Genomic DNA, 21729 nt, shown 5'->3' with positions numbered 1-21729 from the left:
ATAGAAGACCCGGCAGGAGGCAATAAACAGATTCCACTGAGGGGTTTTGGAGGGGTTTTTGCAGATTCTTCTGGTGGTTTTTTCCCTTTTCTCCCAGACGGGAATAAAGGTTGCACAGGGGGGAGAGAGAGAGAGAGAGAGATGCAGCCAGGCCCTTGATTTCATGTTTATCTATTGGCTCTGCTCCCTTCCAAGAGGCTGGACCTCCGCATGGGGGGGCAGGATGACCTGCACGGCCACAAAATCTAACCTGGGGGGGTTTGTTTTAGAGCAGCAGAGCCAGGCCAGGCGGTCACTTGTGGGGAGGGCCAGCCTGATGGGCTGCTTCTCTGATTGCAGCAGGCGGACGAGACCCTCGACTTTGAAGAACAGATTCTGGAAGCGGCCAAGTCCATCGCTGCCGCCACCAGCGCCCTGGTCAAGTCGGCCTCTGCTGCCCAGCGAGAGCTGGTCGCCCAAGGCAAGGTGGGTGCCCGAGACCCCCGCCCCTGGGAAGCCCCCCGAGTCCCTTCAGGCTCTCTGTCCGCCCGCCCCGCCTTCTTCTGAGCCTTCCCTATTTCCTACCAAGCCCTTTTCTGCCCCAGGAGGCCTGGCCACATAGATCTCTACAGGGTAACCTGTCCCAGCTCTAAGGATAAAATCCCCAGGGTGTCCCGGATGGCTTCCTGCACGAGGCTGACCTGGATTTGCAGCTTCAAGTGATCGGTGACCCCAAACCCGGAGCAAACCCAGGGAACTAGGGAGAGGAAACGAAGGCCAGGGGTGGCTTTGAGGCTGCCGTTCTCCTTGCGGTTGGGCGGGGTCCAAGTGTCCCGTTGGATCCTCTCTGGAAGACGAAAAATTCCTTAGAGCATCTTCTCAAGCTTGGCACCTTGAAGACGGGTGGACTTCAATTCCCAGAATGGGGAACACTGGAACGGTCGCCTTCCACCCATCTTCAAGGAGCCCAGCTTGGGAAAGGCTGCTTTGAAAGCAGAAGCCAAAAGGGCTTCCCGTTTTATTCCCCCAATAAGCCCCCCTTGGGAGTCATTTGAAGGGCTTTTCCCATTTGGGCTTCCAGGTGGGGGCCATTCCTGCCAACGCCGTCGATGATGGCCAGTGGTCCCAGGGGCTGATCTCTGCGGTGAGTCTCTTCTGACACCTCCGTCCCATGTGTGAAGCTTTGAGGGTCTTCTTGGGGGGGCAGGGGGGGGTTCCCCTCCTGCCAGATTAAAGAAAGCCCCCCAGGAAGAGTGGAGGAAAGGCTCCGGGGAGGGCGCCTGCCCTCCTGCGACCGGATCTGAGGGAGACCCGGCCCAGTTCCATGCTCACCTGGGGCCTGCCCTCTTCGCATGCCCCCCACAGGCCCGGATGGTGGCAGCTGCAACCAGCAACCTCTGCGAGGCAGCCAACGCCTCGGTCCAAGGCCACGCCAGCGAGGAGAAGCTCATCTCCTCGGCCAAGCAAGTGGCCGCCTCCACGGCTCAGCTGCTGGTGGCCTGCAAAGTGAAGGCTGACCAGGACTCGGAGGCCATGAGGAGGCTGCAGGTGAGCAGGCGAACGGACGGGGGGGGGGGGCAGACTTGAATCGGGCCCTTTCCTCACAGGCCGATGCACACAGCGCACAATTAGGATTACGCACCACCTGGGTGCAGCACTCCTTCCATGCTGGGTCTGCTCTCCGTCCACAGGTGGCGGGTAACGCCGTGAAACGGGCGTCGGACAACCTGGTGAGGGCAGCCCAGAAGGCGGCCTTTGGGAAGGCGGATGATGACGACGTGGTGGTGAAGACCAAGTTTGTGGGGGGCATCGCGCAGGTGAGCCTGCTCTCTCCACGCAGCTGCTTCCCTGCCGCCCCCCCCTCCCCATTTCTTCAGGGTGGAGGCCGTAGGAGGAACGACGGCCTGGCTGGGCCCTGGGCAGGAGCTGGGCCTGGGAGGACAACAGGGCAGCTTGAGAGGCTCCCTTGGGGTGTTCAGACACCGCGTGACCTGCACGCCTCCATGGTCGAGCTCCTTCTCGGGCGGGGAGGGAGGTTAAGCGGGTTTTTCCACCCCTTGGACTTCCGTAGCACCGTCCTTGCCTCCCTTCCCCAGATCATCGCAGCCCAGGAGGAGATGCTGAAGAAGGAGCGGGAATTGGAGGAAGCCAGGAAAAAGCTGGCCCAGATCCGCCAGCAGCAGTACAAGTTCCTCCCGAGCGAACTGCGGGAAGAGGAGGGCTAAACGCCCGCGGGGGTCTCGCTGGGAAGAAAGTGAGCCGAGCACGGGGTGGGGGGAGGCGGGGGGAGGGGCCTTTCCGTGGAGAGACACTGCCGAGCCCTTGCCGAAATCGGGTGTGTGAGAAGAGCCAAGGCTTCAGCCGCAGCCTCTTGGCCAGCCCACCCCGTGGAACAGTGTTAGGGTACCCCTGTGGCCCCCCCACCCCCATTCCCCGGCCTTCGTTTCTTGCATCTCAGGAGAAAAAGAGCTTGCCTCTCACAAGGGGGAGATCAAGTCAGTATTATAACATATCCTGAAGTCTCGAACTATTTATTATCCTCTCCGACCTGCCTGAAGGACTTGGGGCTCCTGTGGGGAGGCAGGCCGGAGGCGTCTTCGACCCGGAGAAAAGCCCCCTCCCCCCTTGGAGTTTGGGGGCGGGGGGGGGCCTCTGCCAGTGTTGGGAGACGGTTTCACGAACAGAGGAGCCCTTTGCACTAAAAGCCCCCCATTCAGCACGTTGTGGGCAGCGGCCCCTCCTGCACCCCCACCCAGGGTTAGAGTCCTCCTGCTTCCCGAGGGACGCCCATTCGCCCGTCTTCCTCTGGAGCAGCCAAACACAACTTCTCAACATTAAACACAACCGTTTTCCTCTCTCGTTTTCGTGGAGACTTCATTTCGTGGGGTGTCTGACCCGGCCCCTATCTAGATATTTCACCGCTGCGGACATGGAGGTGCCCAGGAGGTGGACCTGGGCCTGGGACGGCACCGCATTGTGTCCATTAAAGCTGCTCTTGGGTTGTGAGTTCAAACTGGAGGAACCCCTGAGGACTAGTAACGTGCATATTGGTCTCTTTCCCCCCCCCCCCCACCCCCAAAGTTTTGCTAAGGGAGTCAGAGGCTGGTATTAGGAATTGCAAAGACCCACCTCTGGATATTTAAGGCCTGAACAATAAAGCCAGAACTGTATTTTTCCAGTTGGTGATGAGAGAACCACTCGCTCAACTCAAGGTTTTGAGAGACAAAAAACCGTCCCTCTGAGGGAGAGGCGGCAGTTTCAAAGATGCTGCAATTATTTTTCCTTTAATGCAGTGGTTCCCAAACTTGGCAACTTTAAGACTTGTGGACTTAAAGTCCAAAAGTCCGCAGAGCTGGCTGGAGAATTCTGGGAGTTGAAGTCCACAAGTCTTAAAGTTGCCAAGTTTGGGAACCACTGCTTTAATGTGACATAAAATCTTAGCTGAGCTTCTTATTCAGCAACATGACTGAAGGAGGGCAAGTCCTTCATACCTTCTGGCTGAGCCCCCTCGGTGACCCAAAGGGTGTCCAGAACAGGGGCTGCAATTTGTCTGCTAGGGGTGGGGGGAGAGAGGCTTTCTCAAACCATCCTGATGCCTTGAAGCTTCCTTAAGCATCGTTGCTCACCTGGTAACCAGTCACTCAGCTCCAGTCATGGGGAGGCCCTAAATGGGACTTGGGCAAAGTCTGGCCGAGCGGGTGGGTGAGATGCTCAGGCTGGGTGCTGGAGACTCTCAGCCAGGGGTCTTTTGGGTGGGGGGCACCTGCATGTCAAGCGGTAAACTCGGCTTGTGGACCTCCAGCCTGTTTATGGTCCGTGTGGATAGAAGGTTCGGCCTCCAACTAACTCAAAGTAGCCACACCCGCTTTCTGCCCTGCAAGACACCCCCCCCCTTCCTGCAAGGGAGGAATGTCCTTGTTTCGTAAGGGTCCCCGTGATTGGCGTCTCCCAATCACGCTACCTGGTCACAGGAAACGGACCGCCGGATGGAAAACCCTTTGAAAGAATCTCATGTCGTTTCGGGAAAGGTGCTTCTCTCCATCGAGAGTGTTGGAAGGACAGATCTCTCTTGTGTCCAGCTTTCGTCCACTTCCCACCCACCCACCCTTGTAAAAGTTACACGTCCCCCTGGCCTTGTGCAGTGGAGACATTGAGGGAGACGTGCAGAAAACGGGGCGTGAGGCTCGGGGCCCAGAGGCAAGACAGGCCAAGCAAGGCTGGAAGCGAGAGAATTTCCAGATGGGGCACATTCTGGATGCCGTCGATGTTGGGAATCCTCCAGCGAAAGAGCCAAGCGCTTTAAATTGCGGATGGATTGAATCTCTGGTGCTTCAGTCAAAAAGGGAAGCGGGCTTTGAGGAAGGAAACGCTCCCTGAGCTCTCTGAGAAGCCCCCCTGCTCTTGTCCACTAAAATCCCACCTTGGGGCTCGGCCCTTGGCTTCCTGAAGAAGAGACCTGGTCAGCCATGGTGGAGTGTGAAAATGCCCCCCTTGGAAGCAAGAGGGGTGGAGGACTTGCCCATCATCCTTCCCATCAACCCACCCTGCGTTGCTCTGCAGCCCTGGAACCTCTGAATGCAGCTGAGGCTCCTTTCGTGGCCCCCAGGCTTCTGGGAGAGGGGCTCCCCCCCCCAGAAAAAGCCAAAGGAAGATGGCCACTGTCCAGAATGGCTCTCTCTCCCTCTCTCTCTTGATGTTACACTGTATGTTCGCTCTTTATCGGGCCCACAAAGCTGTTTTGTATTTACCCTAAATAAAATTTTGAACCAAGTCGCTCCTCTTCCTTCGTTGCTGTCATGAACCCACCAGCAGTTGCATCTGCTTTGGGGTTCTTTTTGAAAATGCTGTGCACCCCAGTTCAGTTGAGCATCCTTGGGTCAAAGAACTTACCTTACACAGGAGGAGGAGGAGGAGGAGAGGGTCCCCCTCGTGGAGAACCTTGAAACTTGTTGCATTTGTGTTCATTTGTGTAATGGTGCCGAGCGAAGCGGTGACCCCTGATCCTGGTCAGAGGCTCATTTGTGTCAAAGCGGCTTCCCCTTTTGGCTACTACCGGGCGTTCCAATTTGGGCTGCCCTTGAAGGTTAGGTGGTTTTGAAGCCAATTCCCAGATCCTTTATTAGGAGGAAGGCAAATGCGGCATGTCGTGGGCAGAGAGAGAGCTGTGGAGGAAGGCGGTGTGGACAAGGGAGAAGAGCCACCCATGAGCCCCGTGTTTGCTTATGTACGGCAGCATTGATAATGCCCTGAAGAGGCCAAATCTTTGACCCAAAGAGTTTCCACTCTCAAACTCTGAATCAGCGGAAGAGGAAAGAAAGCCAAGCGGGGTAAGCAGAGTAGAATAGAATAGAGAATTCTTTATTGGCCAAGTGTGGCTGGACACACAAGGAATTTCTCTCCAGTGCAGACGCTCTCGGGAAGGGTCCAAATTCTGAGTGGCCCGTCTGATCTGTTCTTTTAAGCCCCTTCGGAGGAGGAAAGAGGGATATGCTGAAAACGAGACCGTGCATTCCCAGCATATTTGGTGCAGGAAAACTAAGCAGCCTCAGTTGCCGGCCAGTCTTCCAAGCTCAGGAATTCAGAAATGCTCGGCGTTTTTGCGGCTGGCCGAGGGGCATTCCTGAGCCGAGTTGTCACCATCTGTGGTTCTCCAGGTTGGGCTGCTTTGAAAGAGGGGAAAGGGGGAATCGCTTGGCTGGCGGTTCCTCTCCCCACTGGTGGAGTCGCAAGAGATTTGCCTGCCTCACTTCCCAGGTTCAGGGCCAAAGTCTTCTCGGGCCTTGGGGATGTTTCTGTGCTGGCAGAAGGCAGCTGTCCGTCGTCCTGCTTGTTCTCCATCCTGGAAGCATCGCGGGAGCCGGATCAAAAGGGCCTCTGAAGGGGGGGGGCGTTGCGGGTGTTTTGCGGGGAGCAGCTGGTTCTGCCTAAGGCAGGGAGACCCGGGTGGGCTGAGCAGGACTGGGCTGCTGTGCCTTCGGCTGACCTGGTGGCTGAACCAGCCGTTATGGCTTAGAGCTGTGGTGACCAAACTATGGCATGCGTGGCGCACACAGCCTTCTCTGGGCATGAGCGCATTCACCAGTTGGTCTTCGTGGGCTGTTCTTGGGGCCGTTTTCGAGTCATTTGTGGGCCATTTTGGGGGTGCTTTCCAGGCCGTTTCACTTGGGGCCGAAAAGATTTGCCATCCCTGGCGTAGAGGAAGAGTGTTTCTCAACCCAGGCCACTTTCAGATGGGTGGGTTCCGGCTGGCTGGGGATGCTGGGTGTTGGAGTCCACCTCTCTCATATTACCCAGGTTGAGAAACCCTGGCTTAGACTTGCAACCCTTCCACGTGGCACCAGGTTTAGCATTAGGGGTTAGTTAGTGCAACTAACGCCTTCCCGAAGCAAATGCGGGGTGGGGATGATGGGATATGTACTCCGAGCAGGTTGGGAGGGAGGGCAAGCCTGGGAGGGCTGCCCCAGGCAAGTGGCTTGAGCCCACTCGGATCTTCAGGGGAGGGAAAGGTTCCGGCTGCCCCCACCCCACCCCCGGCCCTCCAAGCGCTCCTCTTTGTCCTCTGGAATCGAGCGTAGAAAATGCTCCCACACCGTGCGCATAAATCAGCTGCTTCCCTCGGAGGAGAGCGCACAGAGGGCCAGAAAAGGCTTGGTTTCCCCTGGGTTCCTCCCTTGACATAAAAGTGAATTATGGCTTTCTGGAGCCAGCCAGGGTCCTCCTGGCCCAGCATCTCGCAGGCCAGCTAGGAAGCCCCCTCAGGGCTTGGCTCCCCCCCCCCCCAGAGCAGAAAGGGGGCAGGATCTGCTTCCTTCCTAAAAGCTGGGATAAGCCCCTGGAAAAGCTGCCTGGGCCAGGACGGTGGTTGGGGGGCCCAGGATCTCTCCGTTCAGTTTCCGAATATGGCTTCTCTCTTAAAAGATGGAAAGGCCCCTCGGAGCCCCCTCCTCAAGCTCTCCTGGGCTTGGGCATCTGTAGACAAGAAGTTGGCAATGCCCAGAATTGCCCTTTCCGACTGCCACCCTCCACGAACTCCCCCCCCTCTGCTTGGGTGCCTCTCTTGGGAGGGGGGGTTGTATTTACTGAATGCAAAGGCAGCTTGGCCAGGGGTACAAAGCTCCCCCCCCCCCCCCCGTCGCCAAGACACAGAGCAGAGACTGCCAGGGGGTAGAGGAGAGGGGAAGGAGGGGGGGCCGCGTGATCAGCTCCATATTAGGGTATTTTGCTCCTGCGTGTGCGTCGTCTCTCTCGGATGGGGAGCTCTCCGCCTCAGGCCCACATTCCAGAGGGGCCCACGGCAGATGTCCTGTTTTCAATCTCCTCCGGGGGGGGGGATGCTGGTTAAAGGGGCTGCTCTCCCCTCCGGAGGTGGAGGGGAAGGCGGGGGTTTCAGAAAGGCTGGGGCAGGGCTGTTTTTAACATGGGGGGGGGGAGGGAGGCCAGGCAGCTAAATTGACATGAAGCCCCTCACACCCTTCCTTCCTTCCCTTCCCTTCCATCCTCCCTCCCTCCCTTCCAAGATTGTCCCTTCCTTCCCCCCCAGAGGCAGGGCCAGTCTGTGGCTTTAGCAGCTACTTCATCCTGGCCCAGTTTTATGGCCTCTTCTGGTGATGAATTGCCTCAAAACTGGTGGCCAAGCCTGGTTGCCTCCCTGGAGGAGGCTGGAGGGGCAGGGCTGCCTGGGGAAAGATTCCCGTTGCTGTGGGACCCACCAGGAGCCCTAGAGCTCCTCTAGCCTCCCCCTGCCTCCCCAGAGAAGGTCCAGGAGTGAGGGTCCTCTCCTCTCACTGGGCTCAGCCTGAGGGTCTTGCTTCACACACCCCCACAGCCTCAAGGGGGCGTCTGAGGGGGGGTGACAGATTCAGACCCTGGAGCAGAGTGAAACCGGCTCTTCCTTTCTGCACAGGGGCAGCGGGGAGACCATGGAGCCTCTCCATCCATGCCCGCAGGAGGTGCCCCCAGGAACACCCCCACACACACCCCACAAGGGAGCAAGCAGCTGGCTGAAGCACCAGGAAGGGCAGAAGGCTGCAGGCCTGAGCACATTTTCCAGGGATTGCGTGATTCACTGTTGCCCTTCTCAAATCATGGAAGTCCCAGAGCTGATCTCCACCAAGGGGGCAAAGAGGGGCTGCAGCCTTTCTTCCCAAACCACACAATCTGGAAATGCGTCTGCCCGCCTCCAGAGTCCGCCACAGCCCTTCGCGTGAGAAGCTCCACTACCAGTACAGCCCCCTCCCCAACCCCAGGGCTCCAACCCCCAGGACCAGAGTTGGAAGGTAATTTAATTTTTTAAAATTCAAATTAAAGATTGAAAACTCTTGGATGATTTTGGCCTCCGGCTGCAGGGGCAGCCTTTCCTTCCTCCATGCTCCCCCCATTACAAAGAGGGACCCCCTCCTGCTGCCTTCCCACTCCCTTCTTTCCCTGGCAACCTTTAGCCTAAAACAGGTGTGCCCAAACTTGGGAACTTTAAAGACTTGTGGACTTCAACTCCCAGAATTCCCCAACCAGCCAAGGCTTCAACTTCTCCCATGGGGCTCCGGGAGGGAATTAAAGCCCCTTATGTCCCCCCCCCCCATACCATCTTTTCCACTGGCACAGAACTGCCTGAAGCCTGGAACAATCTCCCGCAGCTTTACTCCAAGCTTGGGGGACAATAATTGCCCTCCAAATAAAGGCCAAGAAGGAAAGGAGAGGAGCTTAAGCAGGCCGCCATTAGCTGAAAAGACCCACTTCCGGTCCCCCCCCAGCTGCCCCCCCCAGGGCCTGCCTGCCGCTGCGGCCTCTGTGCCCAGCGATGTCCATCTAGGGCAGCTTAGGAGGTGGCTGCAGGTAGGATGATGTCATCCAGTTAATTGCAGGTTTTTCTCTCCTGGGAGGGGGGCGGGCGGGGGGAGCCACGGATGACCTCATGGGCAGCTGTTACATAAGGCAACTTGGCTGAGCGCATAAGATTCGGCCCTGGGGTTGCATTTTTCCCCGTTTTGATCACCGGAAAGGCAGGGCAAGGTGATGACGGCGGGGAAAGGAATCCGGGCTCGGCTTGATCCATTTTGAGCAACTGGAGAAATTTGTTGGGATTTCTTGGGTTCTCAGGTGGGCATCCAAGGGCAGAGGGAGACCTCCCCTCCTGCCTTCAGCAGAAGGGAGGAAGCAGGAGGCGGGTCCCCCACCCAACCGGTTCCTGCAGCCCCCCGAGGGAGCTCTGCCTTTTGCGCTCTGGGGAAGCCTCAGCACCCCCGAGGGGAGAGAGTCCTGCCACATGGGCTGGGGGGTCCTCTGTTGTAAACCTTTGTAGACGGTCACGTGGCTGAAGCTGCTCCCTTCTCCTCCATGAGGTTCTCTCCCTGGATGGAAAAAGGAACACCAGCTATTTGGCTTCAGTCCTTGGTGTGGATGCTGCCATGATAGCTTATAAACCAAGGATAATGGCTTCAGGTGATGCATGATGAGGCTTCTTCAACCCCCCGCGTTCAGAAGACAAATCCTGGCTTAGCGTGACGTGTGAATTCAGCCCGGACACAAGACGGGAAGACGCAGCTTCCACTCAACTTCCCTTGGCCGTATTCAGTGACTGCTTCCCCACAGTCAACGCAAAGAAGGACTTATCCAAAACAGCCAAGGTTCTGGGTTGGCATTGCAAGTGGAGCCTTAACCTGGCTGCACAAGTGGGTTTGAGTTGAGTTGAGTTTATTATATTTCTATGCCGCCCTATTCCCCGGAGGGGACTCAGGGCGGCTCACAACCAAGTCGGGTGTGTGTGTGTACAAATAGAAAAAAAGAACACGAACAAAACAATACCACAATTTAAAACACTCAACAACCATAACATTCGAGGGGGGACAAAAAAACTCATTAGCCCCAGGCCTGTCGGAACGGCCAGGTTTTAAGGGCTTTGCGGAAGGCCTGGAGGGTGGTGAGGGTCCGAATCTCCACGGGGAGCTCGTTCCAGAGGGCCGGAGCAGCCACAGAGAAGGCCCTCCTCCGGGTGGTCGCCAGTCGGCATCGGCCAGTGGATGGAATTCGGAGGAGGCCTAATCTGTGGGATCTAATCGGTCTATTGGGTTTGCGCAGCACCCCAGGCTAAATCGTGGCTGTAGGCTGGCTTGCTTTCTGTGGGTCCTCCGCAAGAGGCGAGGTGGGCTAATGCTCAGCTCCTGCTTCCCCCCCTGCAGAGCCGCTGCTGAATCCGGCCTCCACCAGCAGCCTGGAGAGCCTTAGCTACTATAAAAGGTAAACCAGGACATTTGTTTAGGAGTTGTGAAAAGTGGAGAATGTGCCAAGGGGGTGAACAAGATCGCACAGGCTGGGCCTCCTCCGGGTGCCGTTAACTGGACAATGCCGGTTGGCGGCTCCCCGGGGGAGGGCCTTCTCTGTTGCTGCGCCGACCCTGTGGAACGATCTACCCGCAGAGATCCGGACCCTTCCCACTCTCCCGGCCTTCTGTAAAGCCACCAAGACCTGGCTGTTCCGGCAGGCCTGGGGCTGTTGATGGACATCCAGCCCCTGCTTAGATGGAATGGATGATGTGAATTTTTAATATTGTACTTTTCTATTTTTAAATTTAAACTGTTTCTGTCTTGCTGTGAGCCGCCCAGAGTCCCGATGGGAGTGGGCGGCATACAAATTTTAATAAACCTTAAACCTTAAGAGGAGCTCCTAGGAGATGAGAATCCGCTCCCCTGTAGCCCTGAGCAGAGTGTGGAAGTCAATCAGAAGAGAGCTGGAAGGGACCTTGGAGGTCTTCTAGTCCATCCCCCGGGTCAAGTAGGAGACCATTTCAGACAAGCGGCTGTCCAGTCTCTTCTTGAAAACCTCCAATGACGAAGCACCCACAACTTCTGGAGGCAATTTCTGTTCCTCTGGGCAATTGTCCTCACTGTTAGGAAGTGAGTTAGGAAGTTTCTCCTCCTAACTGTGAGTCCCAGGTGGGGAAGAGAAGCAACGAGGCGTGTTGTCCACCGCCGGCTCATCTCAGGTCTTACCTGTTGGGTCCCAGCCTCACCAACCTGTATCCCAGCTTGGGCTCCTTGGTGTTTGGTCAAACTGATGTGGTTAAACCTTCTCTAGCAAAGCAGCTTGCCTGGAAATAACCTAACCATGGTAGAGCACTAGGGACTGAGGGTGTAAAGGCATAGTGGGGACTACGGCGTGGCTGGGGAGCATGCCTCGTGCAAGAGTGTGTGGCTCCTATGGACCTCAGGGCGGCTGGAACACATGGAGGGGGTCCCTTTGTGAGCCCAGGGAGGCCCGACCACAGGAAGATGCCAGAGCCCTCTGCTTTCTGGGTGTTTGCCCAAAGAGGTGTGTTGGCACCCCACGCTGAGGGCTACCCTTTTGCTCCAGCAGAGGGCGCCCCCGACCCCAGAGTAGATGCCTAAATGCAATTCAGTTTTCCTCCAAGGAGGAAGCCTTGAGGTGTGGTTGCACAGTCCTGTCTGGCTTTGGAGAAGACAAGGTGGCTCTTTGGATGGTCAGGCTCCGGCCGAAGGCCCGTGGACCCCAAAAGGGCTCCGTTCTGTTGAAGAGACATCGTCCCCTGCATCGCCTCTGGTTCCCAGCGCAGGACAGCTGGGCTCTTGGAGGCCTTGACCTCCCCAGAGTAGCCCACCCTTCCAGCTCCTCTCCAGCTGGGCAGAGGGCTATTCCCCCACCTCCTGCTCCCTCTTGAGTGGAGGATCAAGCTCAGCTTCCCCAGCTGCCCCCCCCCAAGGGGATAGATTAAACTCCCACCCACACAGAGGGCATGAGACTCTTACACATCACCTTCAGCCTTGGTTTATTGATTCAGCCATAAAGGACTAGGTTCACACATGCCGTATTCTAGAGTGGCCCAATGGCTCACATGTGCAGTCAGAACTAAAGCAAGAGAGCCACGTGATGGCTTAGTCAGCTGTGTCAACCAAGGGTGGCAGCCCGGCAGATGTGGCGGGGGCCAGGCTGTCTTAGCGCAACTGCGGGGGCTGGGATGCGAGCACTGGCGGCCCGATCAGGCAGACCCCCGTCTTGTTCTGCTCCCCCAATGTGCTTCCTCCATTGGTTGCACCTCCGCTTGAGCCGAGGTGGCGCAGTGGTTAGGGTGCAGTACTGCAGGCCACTTCAGCTGACTGTTATCTGCAGTTCAGCAGTTCAAATCTCACAGGCTCAGGGTTGACTCAGCCTTCCATCCTTCCGAGGTGGGTGAAATGAGGACCCGGATTGTTGTTGGGGGCAATATGCTGACTCTGTAAACCACTTAGAGAGGGCTGAAAGCCCTATGAAGCGGTATATAAGTCTAACTCCTATTGCTATTGCTATTGCTATTGCCCTGGCTCTTCCAACGTCAGCTCAGAGTTCCTTTCTAAACCGGAGCTCTTGACACAGACTTTATTTTGGGATGCTCTTGAAATCCTACCCAGCTGTGCGCATTCTAAGGAGTGAGTCCTGGCCAGAAGGCCTCTATGGAAGATCTCCATGGGCTGCTCCCCCTGGTCAGATGGGCTCTCGGGAGGCGCAGAGAGGAGCCGTGTGTGGCTGTCCTGAACTTTGGGGGCAAATGTGAACAATACAGGTAAAGAATGCTCAACCTGGTTCCCTCCAGCTGTTAAGGACTCTTCTTCACAATCTCCAGTCCACCCAGGCCTCTGGGTCATGCTGGCCACTTTCCGGGCCACCACTGAGGTTCTCCTACTTCAGAGGCCAGATGTGGGCTCAAGACTTTGCCGCTGGCCTTCGGCAGCCGAGGCCCTGGCGATCCGGTGCCTTCCTTGCAGTTCCTTCCCCTTTTCTCCTCCGCCTCTATAAAAGGGCTGTCTGTTCTCCAGCTGTAAACTATGACGGATGGTTTCATGCCTGTTGTGTCAAGTCATGTCCCAGGAGGGTTCGCACCACAGGCCTCCCAGGCCTTCTTGCCCAAGATAAAACCCGCTGCCTTTGATCCCACCGTTGTTTTGGGAACTCTTTCAAGCATACTTGAAGATTTCGGAAAGTCTCGTTCTCGGGAAACTTTTGGGGAGCCAAATAACAGATTCCAAATGCAACTGAAAATATTCTGCACCAAGAGCTGCCTGATGGGTTGGGGAATTCTGGGAGTTGAAGTCTACACTTCTGAACTGGAGCTGCTGGCACGGACGGGGGCTGAGATGCTGCAGATTCTTGTCACTCCCGAGAGGAGCTTCGGAAGATGCTCCAGGCAGGGGGAGAAGCAGCGGAAGAGAGGAAGGGCTTGGAGGTGGCAGCTGCAGGAGGTTCCAAGGAGAACCGGCATCCCTGCTTGGTTGGGCCGGACCAAGAAACCAGAAGAGCTTGATAAAGAAAAACACAAACGTTTTGTCATCAGAGGATCTGCGGCACTCTTGGATCTGACTGGAGGATCCCAAGTGCCCCGAGGATGAGGAAGGGTCCATGGCCCACCAGATCTCCATGGGGCCTCCTGCCTTCCTTCCCTCCACCCTCCCGTGCTTCACCACTCCTGCCATGGCCACCACCAGGCCCCGGAAGCACCTCAGTCGGGCCCACTCCCCCCGGTGGCCCCACCCGGCCAGCAGAGCCCCTTAATCCCTCCTCAGCCCTGAAGCTAAAGCTGCCTTCCCAAGATCCCAGTTTCTCAGCCAGCCCACTGAGGGCTGCTGCTGCTGCCGGCGTGTGCCAAGGCGCTGGCATCCCAAGCATGCCGGGGAAAGGTGGGTGGCTCTGCCCATTTTGGCTGGAGACCAACTGACGGTGGGATGGACGTCCAAACCGCAGCAGCCCACATCCACGTGTGGCTGCTGGTCGGAGGAGGAGGAGGAGGAGGAAGGCTCCTTTCTCTACAGCAGCACAAACTCCGGAGAAGCTGCAGGTTTTGCCAGGAGGGTTTCAAGAGCTGCCGGGGGTTTCCTCGGGGGTGGGGGGATTCCGGCATCCCATGACGGGACCTGCGGCTCAGAGGATCTGATGCTTTTCAGTACATTTTATGAGCCAGAAAAGTGGCTTTTGGCGCCTCCTCCCATTCTTCCGCTTGCTGATGGATTTTCCGTCCCATGTTGGAGGTTTTGCAAGGCCTCTTGAGCCTGCTTGAAAGATGACCGGGGGGGGCGAGCCCATTCTCCCTTGCCAGAGGAGCCCCCCTGGCCTTCCTGGGGTGCAGCAGACAAGCTGCCCTGGCCCCCTCCTCAAGTGCTCTTTCTGTGGCTGAAAGGCTTCCCCAGTGGCTCCCCTGCCCTTCCTCTCGGCTGCCCCAGAGGGTCCCCCCCTCCCCCTCGCCTGCTGCCATAAATGAATCTCCCGAAGGAGGTTTTGGCCTCACTCCAGAAACAGCTGTTGACCCGGCCGGCTATTTATACTGGCCCTTGGCTGAAGAGAGGGAGGGTCCCTGAGGGGCTGAAGCTGGGAACAGGACTAGGACAAGGGCAGCCCTCCCATCAGTGCCCCTCCCTTCTCACCTGTGCTCTCAGGTGACGTCACCTGAACCACCTTCTGGCTGGGGCTGCCCAGCACATCCCAAGGACCCCAGTTGGGTCTCTCTGCCCCCAGATGTGGCCCCAGGGGCCTTTGGGGAGCCTCCTCCATTAGCAGTGGGACTCTTCTGATGTGGCTTGGGGGAGCTGAATCCCTCACGGCGCTTTTCCTGTGGATGACTCCCTGCTTTGTGGCACTGATGCCAGAGACGGGGGCTCAGGAGGAGACCCACTTCTGGAGGGCACTCAGGGAAACTGACCGGGCAGGGCCAAGGACTGCTGAGGCTGGTAGATGTGGGGGGGGGGGGGCTTACAAGAACTGCACTGGGTGCCGTGTTCCCGGGGCAGGTGAGGAGAGGAGGCTTAAGGGATCAGCCCTTGGGGAGGATACCCACCAGCCAGCTTGAGAGGGGGGCATGCTGCCTTTCTGTGCCTGGCTGATGCCACTTGGCCTTCCCAAGAGAGTCGTGGCCCCAGGAGGACAGCCGGATGCCCTGCGTGCACCAGACAAAACCCGAGGGCGCCAGAGAGGAGCTCTGGTGGCGCAGTGGTTAAATGCAGCACTGCAGGCTACTGCTAGATCAGCAGTTCAGCGGTTCAAATCTCACCGGCTCAGGGTTGACTCAGCCTTCCATCCTTCCGAGGTGGGTAAAATGAGGACCCAGATTGTTGGGGGCAATATGCTGACTCTCTGTAAACCGCTTAGAGAGGGCTGAAAGCCCTATGAAGCGGTATATAAGTCTACTGCTATTGCTATATTGCTATTGCTCCTGGCTGCCCCGCGTGTCTCTTATTGTGGGGAAGAGCGAGGGGGCTTGTTTCTGTTAATGAGGCCAGGAAAGGCGCAGGGCAGGTTGGCTGAGCCAGGAGAGAAGCTGTTCCAGGGGAAATTCCTTCCTAAGCCCGGTGCGATTGGAGTCTGTGGGAAGGGATGGCCACTTCTGCAAGGACTGACAGCTGATGGGGCCTCCCTGCAAGAGAGGCTGAGTCTCTGGATCTGCAGAGGAAGCAATCCCTCTGCCTACTCTTCCTGAGTGCGATGCTCGTAGAGAGAAAGAGAGTCTTCGTCCACTGCTTGAAACCATCGGCTGAAATGCAGACCTTCAGTGGTTTTCAACCGCAGCAATTTTGCCCAGCATGGCTGGCTGGGGAATTCTGAAGGCAGCTGAAGTCCGCCCTTGGCTGAGGATGAGAAACGCTCTGAAGCTCCCCAGGCCGTTCCTGACCGGCTGGAGATCTTAAGAAAGGAACCTTTGCGAAAGAGGGGATTCCCACCCATCTCCCGCAGGGCAGGACCAACTGAACGCAGGCGCCTGAAAGTTCACGGGGGGGGGGGGAGTGATTAGGTCGCCCTTTTCGCTCTGCTTTCTGGTGAGTCAACCCGTGAGGGGCCAAACCCCCAGCACAGATGGAGGAAAGGCTGCATTGGATGCTGGCGGATTTGCCAACGGGGGTTTGAAGGAGAGAAGAGGTGAAATGCCTTCAAGCCGAGCCGTGGAGCAGACGTGGCCGCCAATCACTGAGCCTGCCAGTTGTGGTGCTCCTTTGCTGTTTTGGGTGGGTGTCTTATTCGTCTGCTTGAAGTGAGGAAGACAATAGCAATAGCAATAGCAGTTAGGCTTATATACCGCTTCATAGGGCTTTCAGCCCTCTCTAAGCGGTTTACAGAGTCAGCATATTGCCCCCCAACAACAATCCGGGTCCCCATTTTACCCACCTCGGAAGGATGGAAGGCTGAGTCAACCCTGAGCCAGTGAGATTTGAGCAGCCGAACTGCAGAACTGCAGTCAGCTGAAGTAGCCTGCAGTGCTGCATTTAACCACTGCGCCACCTTGGCTCAAGAGTAGCCCTGTTGGGTCAGGCAAGGCGTATCTTGTCCGAGAGCCTTCCGGGGCAATCCCAACCCTCCTCATGAAGAAGATGAGCCCAGGAGACCACAGGACCAGGGAGGGGGGGGGCCTCCTGCCTCCGAGGACTTGGGGGGAGCTGTCCCCAACTCAGAGGGTGGGTGGGCTGCTCCAACACACCACAAGAGCCCCCAGCTTCGTGAATGCGCCCAATCTCCTTTTAAAGGCATGGCCGCGAGTCGGGTGGAAAAATTCCAAGGTCAATTATGCATTCAGGAGATTTTGAACATTTGGGTCACAGCCAGTCATACTTCACATTTTTCTCCTGCCACCTTCCCTTTTTCTTTCTACTCATCAATTTCTTCCTGGGCCTTTTCCACGGGTGTCCTTGACCTTCTCCTTGGTTGTTCCCAGGCAGCTGGTTCTTTATCACTCCAAAAATGCTCCCTGTCTGCTAGGAAGGACAGAATTGTGAAAATAAGACCAGAAGCCAACAGCTGGACGGCGGACGTGAAATGTTATGTATTCCTCAGCAAAGGATTTCTTGGCAACAAACATGATTCCTCTGCATCTCTCAAACCGTCATCTGACCCTCAGCCTCTTTTAAAAAGAGATCCTGGTCCTTCATGCATATTTTCTATTCGGGGGGGGGGAAGAATCTAAGGCCACTTCCTGGCTCTCCTCACTTTAATTTCATCGCTTGGGCCAATTCTTCATCTGTGGCTACGTCTCTTCTTTAAAGTCAACAAGGAGGTGGCTCCAATATAGATGGTGGGCTGGATTTTTAACTCCCAACTGGCATGCAACTATTGGCCTGGATGTGCCTAGGAGAACCAGGCTCCCTCTTTCAGTTCCGGGTTCTTTGGGAAGTTTGAGCAAAGGAGGCAGGAGAAGACACTTGGCCTTGAAGCCTTCCAACCTCCCAGCCTTCCTGCTTCTACTCTGGGGCAGAAATGCTGCGGACAGCCCGTTTTTGAATGAAAGCTTGTCGGTCATCCTTCAAGCTGCTGTCTTGAAGCAGGAGTGGCTTCCATCAACTTGGGTGGGTTCTCCAAAGTTGATCCTCACCATTTGCTGCTTTATTTTGTCCCCGCGGTTCTGGTTTCAGTTGAGTAGATGCTCCTTCTTGGATGCTCTCTGGAAATGCAAGAGTGTCGAGGCTGCTTGTACGCCTTTGTGTGACTCAACACACCTCCAGATAGTGAGAGGCCAACTCTCCCGCTTGAAAGTGAGCCTGATGGCCTCGACTGCCAAACCCACCGGTCGGGGTAGAAGAGGCCGCCTTCTCCGGCAGCCCAGCTTTGCCCTAGAAGGAAGAGACCATTTCTGAAGCCTGCACAAATATTCTGGCCTTGTGGAGAGGAAACTTTATTAATCGAAGGATTTTTTAAATTACAGCCGGTCCTCCCACTCGGGGGCTCCTCTGCATCGCTGGATCAAAGCCAGGGAGCTCAGTGGACTGAAACCCGCGTTTCAGCCAAGACTCCAACCCTGGTGCCCTCAGGGGGGTCTTTGCATCTTCTTCCATCTTCTTCCAAGGGTTCTTCCAGCTCTTCCATTTGGGGAGAAATCCATTTTGAAGGACATCCCTCAGGGCACCGGGAACCCCTTCCTCAGGATGGAGAAAGCAGCCTGATTCTAAGAGGTCCCTTTTACAGTTCTTTCGTCCTGGGCTTCTGGTCCAGGATTCAGGGAAGTGGACGCGACCCCCGTTTTTTTCCATCTTTGCTTGAGCAGCGGCTGGACTCGGCCTGACCTCCCCTCATCATAACCGGCCGTGACGCTTACAGACGGACACACCCAAGAGCGTAGCTTGATTCTTCAGGACACCTTGATCCTCTCACCCAGTTCAAGCCCCAGCAGGCAACTGGTTGTGTCTGGGCCTCCGGGAAAGAATTAATATCCGAGTTGCCCATCCCCTTCCTTCTGGCTTCCAGCTTCTTCAGCGACCTGCAGCCTGAAATGAAGGAAAGTCAAGGGAAGCTGACATCACCCTTGTGAAACCAGCGGGCTCTGAGTCATGCCAGACGAAGGCTGTTGTGGAAGAGCCACTGTTGACTCGGCTCGTTATCCTAGAGGGTCAATGGAGGCTAGAATCGATGCGGAGGGAATGGACCTGCTGTCTGGCTTCCAACAGGGCTGAAGCGATGTCCTCCCACCGCCAGATCCCTTTCCTTTGCAGATCCCCCGGCGGGAGGGGTGGGAGAGGTGGCCTTGGTGTTAAGCCTTTGGACGCACAACAATGAAGCTCCCGGATGCCATGCCTGCTTGGCGAGCCACACGGCTGCTCTTTTGACGGCCATGGTTAGAACCTCAATGGGGGGAGATGGCCACTCATTACTCAGAAAGTCACATTTGGAAACCTGAAATGCGTACCCCATTCTTTCCGTCACAAGCAAAACACTCTTTGGGGAGGATGCATTCCCAAGGGTGATTAATATTCTATTAGTGGCCAAAAGTCAACTCCACAATGATCAGGGCAAAATTCTCAAAGTGGCTCTGCTGAGCCCAGCATGGAAGAAATGCCGGCCTTCGTGTAGCAAGAAGCGAGGGGGGCCTTTCTCGTCTTCTCATAATGCCACAGGAGGAGGAGGACCCTGGGATGGGAACCTGGGGGAAACAGAGGCCAGGAGCTCCAGGGCAGGACTGGTTTATGGCATGCTTGGCCCCCAGGAGCAATGACGGGCATCGTTTGGCACCACCACCGTAATGAAACCAGGCCAGGTTAGGCAACCTGCTGCCCTCCAGGCCTCCCGGGTGGCTCCATGAACCCGACTCCTTCACGGTTTCACGCTCACATCCCCTCGTCCTGCTTTAGGAAAGGGAGACAGGGACGCTCCAGGCTCAGAAGCCACTTCCAGGTCTCCTCTGAGCAGTGGAAGGAGAATGTTTGTCCGGGAGCAGATGGTTCCACTTGCCTCCCGCCTGTGAAATCTTGGCAGAGTTTAGAAACGGACCTGCCAGATACCAAAGCAGTGAAGCATCCTCACCCAGATGTGAAAATGGCAGGTGTGCTCCTTCGTTTTTCAACAAGGATGGGCCAAAAGCAGTGCAGCCAGCGGAAAGTCAGCACCAACCAAGCTGACTTCTCCCAGCCTGCCTGCCGCCTCCTGGAGAGGAGGGCGAGGAAGGAGCCCTGGGCTGTCAGCCATTAATCTTCCAAGTGGAACATCTTTAGCTCCTGGCCATCTTTAGATGCTTGTAACGTAATCGCTTCCCCTGAGCTGGAGCCGCAAAGGCAGGAGAGCTGAAGAGAAACAGTTCCAGGCCTCACGCAGAGACCCACCAGCACCGTTTCCTCCCCGGAAGCTTTCGTGCTGCAGGTAAAGTTCTGGGCGGAAGATCTGAGGAGGAGCCCGCAGCTCCCCTTCCTGGCCAAGGAAAAGGGCCTCCATGAGAAGGGCACCAGCCAAGCCCACCCGCTTCTCCTCCCTGCTGATTTCAGGGCCGGGCTTGGTGGCGTGCTGCTGCCCTGTCCTCGCCTTGGCATCTGAGCCACCCTCTTGGGTTACAGCCTTGGGCAGGTGCACCGAGCTGGGCTATAAATATCCCCAAGAAACCGACAGGCAAGAAGGAGGCGTCTTTTGGGAACTCGGCTGGCTGCAGGAGGCCAAACCTGCCAGTTTGCCCAGAGCTTTGCCCAGCCTTAAGGCCAGAGCCTTGGCCATGTGCTTGGGGACAGAGCAAGCAGCCCAGGTTTTTCACCCTCACCCACGCGGCCAGGAAAAGGTGGATGGGATTCCCTGGGATTACTCCTCCCACCTGCATTTATTGCTCCCGGTCACGGATCTCGTGGAAGCAGCCCACCATCAAAGGTTTTGGGTTCTCAAAAGCAGTCACGGGCTTGGCCCAGAACGGGTGGAACCTGCCCATCCCGGCGGCAGGAGAAGGATGTCTGCGCTGCACCGCCAGGGAGGATACGGGGCAGGCGAGGGGCAGAGCCACCTGGGCACAACTGGCTTCATGGTCTGGGCAGGTGTGGCTCTTCCCAAGTGAAGGGGGGTCAAAGGGCCCGATAACCGGACTTGGGAATTTCCCACGCCACAAAGAAATGAACTGTGGGTCCCATTCAGAAAGGGGGACCTGCCCAGCCAAGGGAGGGAGCAGGGGCCTGGGTCTCTGGGCAGAGCACCCTTCGTCTCCTGGCCCCTCGGCCGCAGCTGCCTCTCAGAGGGCTTGCAAAAACCCTAACCCAGGGGTCTCCAAACTTGGGAACGTTTAAGACTTATGGACTTCAGGACCCAGGAGTTGAAGCCCATAAGTCTTAAAAGTTCCCATGTTTGGAGAGACCTGCCGTAACCTTTCTGCAAGCCCTTATTTTAACTTCCATGGACCAACAGCAACAAGCCTGAGATGCAGAAGAGGCTCCTCTGGAGGGCTGGAGCTGGTGTCCTTCGGAGCAGCCTCCCCCAGGCCCCGTCAAGTCCCAGTTTGTCCCCAGCTGCAGGATGGAAAGATGGAAGGGAGGCCAAACAGGATGCAGCTTCTGCAGGCTGCCAAAAGTGCCTTTCGCCCAGAAGCGTTGAAGGGAGGGGGGGGGCTGCTCCCTGGCCTGGCTGGCTGCAGCAATTGTTGGCTTTGGAGGAGCGGAGCTCTGAAGCCTCCCCCACCCCCAACACTGGCGTTTGGAAGGGGCTGCTGAGCATGGATGGAAGGAAGGCCCCGGGGGGGGGTGGGGGGAGGCAGAGGCTCCCTGTGCTGCTCTTGGGAGGCGCTATGCACATCTCCCGCTGAAGGACTTTTCCATGGAAGGTTTTCAAAAGAGCACGGAGGTTCCAGGGTTGGCCCCGGCCACAGGAAGGGCTTCCTCCAGAGAAGCCGTGGATTGTGGCCACGGGAAGACCCAGCGGGGGGAGGGGGGGCTGGCAGTCCTGGGTAGGCATCTGTTTCTTTTGGGAGGACGGATCCTGCCCTGCTGCTTCCCTGCTTTGGCGAATGCTTTTCTTTCTTTTTTTAATTTTTTTTTATTTTCTTTTTTTAAAATTTATTTTGTTTTATCAATTTCATATATACATTCACAATTATATGATCTCATAACTGTTATTAATAATATGTATTTATAACAATTTTTTCCCTACTGTTGACAATATACTTGAAGATTGCTTTTTTATCATCCCATAGATCCATCTTATCTTACAACAGTCCTACTTCTTCTTCCCTCCCTCCCTCTTTCCTTCCCTCGTTTCTTCTCTCCTACTCTCCTTCCTTCCCTCCTTCCTTCCCTCCCTCCTTCCCCCTTCCCTCCCTCCTTTCTTCTCTCCTTCTCTCCTCCCTCCTTCCTTCCCTCCTTCCTTCCCTCCTTTCTTCTCTCCTTCTCTCCTTCCTTTCCTCCTCCCTTCCCCCCTTCCTTCTCTCCTACATTCCCTCCTTCCTTCCCTCCTTTCTTCTCTTTCTTCTCTCCTTCCTTCCTTCCTCCTTTCCTTTCCCTTCTCTCCTTCCCATTCCTCCCTCTACCCTTCCCCTCTTCTTCCCATTCCTCCCCTCTT

The 21729-nt window shown here is 56.5% G+C and overlaps 1 protein-coding gene across 1 annotated transcript in view; it reads left to right on the top strand.

The window, feature by feature from the left end:
- TLN2 (talin 2) overlaps window positions 1-3259 on the top strand; it is a 43123-nt gene extending 39864 nt beyond the window's left edge. The window contains exons 52-56 of the mRNA XM_032232402.1: window positions 340-465; window positions 1061-1123; window positions 1345-1527; window positions 1671-1796; window positions 2076-3259. Coding sequence (XP_032088293.1) covers window positions 340-465; window positions 1061-1123; window positions 1345-1527; window positions 1671-1796; window positions 2076-2204 — 627 coding nt within the window. The 3' untranslated portion in view covers window positions 2205-3259. The remainder of the gene's footprint in view (window positions 1-339; window positions 466-1060; window positions 1124-1344; window positions 1528-1670; window positions 1797-2075) is intronic.
- Window positions 3260-21729: the final 18470 nt, after the last annotated feature.

The sequence above is a fragment of the Thamnophis elegans genome, chromosome 16, assembly GCF_009769535.1.
Source record: "Thamnophis elegans isolate rThaEle1 chromosome 16, rThaEle1.pri, whole genome shotgun sequence".
In the NCBI taxonomy this organism is placed as follows: domain Eukaryota; kingdom Metazoa; phylum Chordata; class Lepidosauria; order Squamata; family Colubridae; genus Thamnophis; species Thamnophis elegans.
Note: the sequence above shows the minus strand (reverse complement) of the source record. Positions and strands in the feature narration are given on the sequence as shown.